The sequence below is a fragment of the Orycteropus afer genome, unplaced genomic scaffold (genome assembly GCF_000298275.1).
Source record: "Orycteropus afer afer isolate SDZICR_OR568_19922 unplaced genomic scaffold, OryAfe1.0 scaffold00083, whole genome shotgun sequence".
In the NCBI taxonomy this organism is placed as follows: domain Eukaryota; kingdom Metazoa; phylum Chordata; class Mammalia; order Tubulidentata; family Orycteropodidae; genus Orycteropus; species Orycteropus afer.
The window spans coordinates 6,602,954-6,608,085 of NW_006921670.1; the positions used below are offsets into that span (position 1 = coordinate 6,602,954).

The 5,132-nt window shown below is 43.7% G+C and overlaps 1 protein-coding gene across 1 annotated transcript in view; it reads right to left on the minus strand.

The window, feature by feature from the left end:
• Positions 1 to 1,622: 1,622 nt before the first annotated feature.
• SNU13 (small nuclear ribonucleoprotein 13) overlaps positions 1,623 to 5,132 on the minus strand; it is a 12,991-nt gene continuing 9,481 nt past the window's right edge. The window contains exon 4 of the mRNA XM_007941779.1: positions 1,623 to 1,885. Within this exon, the coding sequence (XP_007939970.1) occupies positions 1,623 to 1,885 (263 nt within the window). The remainder of the gene's footprint in view (positions 1,886 to 5,132) is intronic.

Below are 5,132 nucleotides of genomic sequence, written 5' to 3' on the forward strand. Positions count from 1 at the left end.
CCTGTGGCTTCTAGCTATGCAAAAGACAGGCATAGGAGTTTAACATTTACCTGAGGTAGATACACTCCTTGGAGAGAACAATGATGGAAGAAAGAAGGGCTGTTAATGCACAAGGAGACAGCTCAGGGGGCAGGGGTGCATAGAGGGATGGACACAGGGAAGAGGTAACTGTCGGAAGTGGGAGGGGTACTGTTGCATTGTGGTGAATTGTGATCAATGTCATGAGACAAAGTGTATGTGAACTGCTGTATGGAAAATGAATTTGCTCTGTAAATTTTCACCCAAATCTCTTTCTCTCTCTCTCACACACACACACACACACACACACACAATACCAAAGCCAACCTCCAAGGGTGAGAAAGCTGCTCTAGAATGACAGTCCTCCCATGACACCAACTTCTCCTGATAGAAAACACGAAACAACAGATGCAGCAGCACAGGAAAGGATGCAGTATCTCAATGATTAAGTCTGTACAACAAGACCTGCTGACCTGCCAACCCAGAAACCTCCTGGTGGCATATGCTGGCTTTCCCAGCCTCTCAATGAACAAGTTCTGAGAAACTATAACCATTCCAGTAGCGCCAAGCATTCCTTCATCCAAGGATTACCTGGATAGCTACTGAGAATCAGACACCACCACGCTTGTTCTTTTAACTGGTGTATGAATATATTCTTTTATTAGAATGCTAACAGAACGAATGACACATTAGCACCGTCCCTGTGATGTGAGAGGGGACATGTGACCTACATTGTGGCAGGAGGCAGGTGTGAGGGCTCTGAGAGCTGGCACCAAGTGTCCACTGCAGAATTCACCCATGAGGACATGTCCTTGGGTTTGATCATCTCTGCTGCAGGCCCCAACCAGTCTCCACCCCTTCCTGGAATCCTTCATTCTAGTACCAGCTGACCCTCTCTTTTCCCTCCGGACTCCAAGGCCTTGGTTAGCTGGCTCAGGTCTCCTCACTCAGGCTGTCTCTGAGCCCTGCAGCACCCCTTTGGTATACTGCTGCCCCACCACCCTTGGGAGCAGGGGTGGGGGCTGAGGGGAGAACCTAAAAGCCATCATCCAGACAGCAGGGGTGCACAAGGAACTAGAATAAGCCAACAACCTCACTGAACACAAGCTCCCCCCACCCGCCCAGAGGACCCACACTCCACTGGAGAACAAAGGAAAGCCCCTTGACTGTTTCATATTTATGGAATTATCTGTGTGTCAGGGACAAAAGATGCCAAGTGGATGGTGTTTACTTCGGTCACACCTGCACACGCCTGTTGTATGCCAGCAACAGGTAGTGAGAAGTCAGCAACTGGGAGCTGGCACCAGGTCTTGCCTTAGCTCCATCAGATTTCTCCTGGCTCTTCTCTGCCTCTGAACGTGTCCCCCACACTGCTTTTTCCTCTAGTAGGTACTAGCTCACTGTCAGAAGGGAGTATAAGAAGATGGCAGAGAAAGAGAAGAGGGGGAAAAAGCCTGCAAAACAAAACGAAACAAAAACAATCCAAAAAATCCAGAAACCATCCAGGACTACAATATCTTATTAACAATTACGAAGTAGCTAACACAGAAATTCAGATACACAACCTGGGAGCAGTCAATGGGCAGAGCGGGCAAGGCCGCCATTTAGACTAGCAGCCTCTCGATGGACTGCTGGATGGACTGGATCTGCTGCTTCAGCTGCGAGCCTTCCTTGATAGTGACCGAGCAGGCAATGACCGGCCTGGACACGCCACAGGCCCGTCCCAGGGCCTGCTTGGAGCGTACAAACACGTAGGGCACGTTCTTGTCTTCACAAAGCAATGGGAGGTGCAGGATGATCTCCAGCGGCTCGGCATCTGCAGCCATGACAATGAACTCGGAGATGCCTCTGTTGAGGGTTTTGGTGGCTGTGGAGAGAACAGAGGATAAGGTCAATGGGAAAGCCACATGGTAGTGCTGGTGGTGGGTGGACAGGACAGCCACAGCAAAGGGATTCCAAGGGAAAAGAAAACCCAATTCAAGAAAACTGGGCAACAAGACAAAGTTCAGGAGGCAGGAAAGGTTAGGAGAGGAGGAGGAAGTGGGAGGAGTGATATTACATTCAGGGCACTGCAATCAATGACATGAAACAAACTATGTGTTAACTGCAGAATGGAAAACTGATTTGCTGTGGGACTTCCAGTAAGATGGTGGAACAGGCAGACATGCTACACAGATCCTCTTCAACAAAGAAACAAGAAATCAATTGACAGAGATAAGATGATCCCAGAGCCCTGAACTTTGAAAGAAGTATACAAAAGTAGATTAGGCACCAAGTAGTAGAAAAACCTGAATGAAAACTGAGTCCAGAGACAGTCAAAGCAGCATACTGTCAGCTACTCTTAAGGCACCAACAGCCTGACTGTGCTGGTGGCCTATTACTAGGAAGGGAAACAGCAAGGAGGGAGACAACCTGAGCTGTGGACTTTCGGCTGTCCGGAGGACACAGCCATTTTGACTGTTTACAAGTGGCTCCATTTGCTAAGGACATGAGGGACATATAGGAAGCTGACAACGGGAAAGGAGACAGGTGGTGAATGTATAAGTGCTGCCAACTAGCAAACAGAGGAGCATAGCACAGTACCCTGCTTACGTAGACAACATACAAATAAAACAAAACACACGCACTGCCATCAAGTCAGATCCAACTCATAGAGACCCCTCCTTAGGTTTCCAAGGTGTGGCTGGTGGGTTAGAACCACCAACCTTCTGGTTAGCAGTCAAATGCCTTAGGCACTAGACCACCAGAGCTCCCAAACAAAACAAAGAAAATGAAAATCGTGGGCAAGTCATTCTAACATACAATTACCAATTAAATATAAACACAAAAATGTCACGATGCCTCAGAGACAACAGACCACAGTCCACACAAAGAAGCAAGATAAAGCAGGAGAAACAAGGGACCAGGAAACAGACCCAGAACATATCCCTGAGGAAGAAGCAGCATTGGAACACCCTGATAAGGAATTCAAATGAATTATATTTGGGTACCTTCAATGAACTGAGAGATAGATCAAAGAAAACACTGACAAAATTGGGGAAAACCCTAGAACAATTTCGAAAGACAATACAAGAACAGAATGACAGAATAAATGAAAAGTTAGAAATGATACAAAATCTACAGACAGAAATCCAGAAGATTAATACTAAATTTTCAGAAATAGATAAGACTTTGAACAGGCAAAGGAATAGAATCGATCAATGAAAGAATCAGTGAGATTGAAGACAAATACCTCAATGCTTCTTTGGAAAGGGATCAATCAGAAAAAAATAAAAAATAAAAAAAAAAGAAGAAAGCCTAAGGTTCCTGTAGGATACCATCAAAAGGAATAACCTACATGTCATTGGAATTCCAGAACAGGAAGAGAAAAATAAAACCACAGTGAAAACTGTCCAAGATTTGTTGGGAAAAAAGTTCCCTGGTGTGATGAAAGATGAGAATATATCCATTCAAGAAGTCCACCAAACTTCAAACAGGACAGACTCCAAAAGAAAATCACTGAGACATAACATCATCAAACTCACCAAAACCAAAGACAATGAAACAATCCTGAAAGCAGCAAGGGAAAAATGAAAAGTTACCTAGCAGGGGCAACCGATAAGATTAAGCTCATATTTCTCATCAGAAGCCATGAGGTGAGAAGGCAATGGGATAGTATGTATAAAAGTCTAAAGGAGAAAATTTTCCAACCAAGAATTATTATATATACCCAGCAAAACTGTCCCTCAAATACGATGGTGAAATTAGGACATTCCCAGATAAGCAGGAATTAAGGGAATTTGTTCAAACCAGACCAACCTTATAAGAGATGCTAAAGGGAGTCCTTTGGACAGAGAACCAACAACAGCAAACAACAACCGACAATTAACACACATAATAACACAACCCAGAAAACCCAGTTATGGAAGTATCCAAGGTAAATAAATCTACAATATTATAAACAGGGAACCAGAAACATTAATTGACAAATAAGGACAATTACAAACCAAAAAGAGGAGGAAAACTGTGTAGTTACAGAACTTTTAAATGATAGGGAAGTCAAGACAATTGTAAGATAGAATGAATTATTCTAAACTTGGGAAGAAAATTATATATTACAGGGTAACTTCGAAGAAAAATCATAAACCTTCACATCAAAATAAAAAAGAGGACCAGTACAAATATTTAGCAAATACAAAAACAATAGCAATGAAGGAAATGATAAAACAATTCATAAACAAAACGAGCTCAGCACAGAAAATTACATGAACAAATAAATCACGAACACCATGAAAAAGCACATAACAAAATGACAGCAACAAATTCTTAACTGTCAATAATTACATATTTGACAAGGGACTCATCTCTAAAATTTACAGAAAATTCTAAAACCTCAACAATAAAAAGACAGATAATCCAATTAAAAAATGGGCAGAAGACATGAATAGACGCTTCACCAAAGAGGATATTCAGGCAGCCACCATATACATTAAGAAATACTCATGATCATTAGCCTTCAGAGAGATGGCAAACAAAACGAGACACCATCTCACCCCAGCACTAATGGCAAAGTTCAACACAGAAAATAACAAATGCTGGCGAGGCTGTAGAGAAATTGGGACTCTAAAACGATACAACCATTGTGGAAAACAGTATGGTGCTGATTCCTTAAAAAGCTGGAATTAGAAATACCATTTGACCCATAATCTCATTACTAGGTGTGGTAGTCAAGTTTGTGTGTCAACTTGGCTGGGCCTGGCTGAGTGGCTGGGCAGCTGGTGGTAGTTATTCTCCATGATGAGACTGGCAATCAGCTCCATGGTGGGATCTACCACAAGCAGCTGAGTAGCTGGCTCTAGGAATGTGGTCTGCTTCCCACATACAAGCAGCAGCTTTGGGAATGGTCTCTAGCTTATGGCATGCTTGGACCCTGCATGTAGCCGTGTTGTTCAGCAGTCTGCCACTGCCGACCTTGGGACTTCCGATGGACTTGAATTAATGGCCTGCTGTGTGGTTTGGTAACATTGGGACTGTGCCATTTTATTTGCTGACCTTGGGCTTGTTAGCCTCAGCAGCCAGTAGCTGCCTGAGTGAAGAGATACCTCTAGTTTCAGTGGACTAGGAGCAAGAGGCAG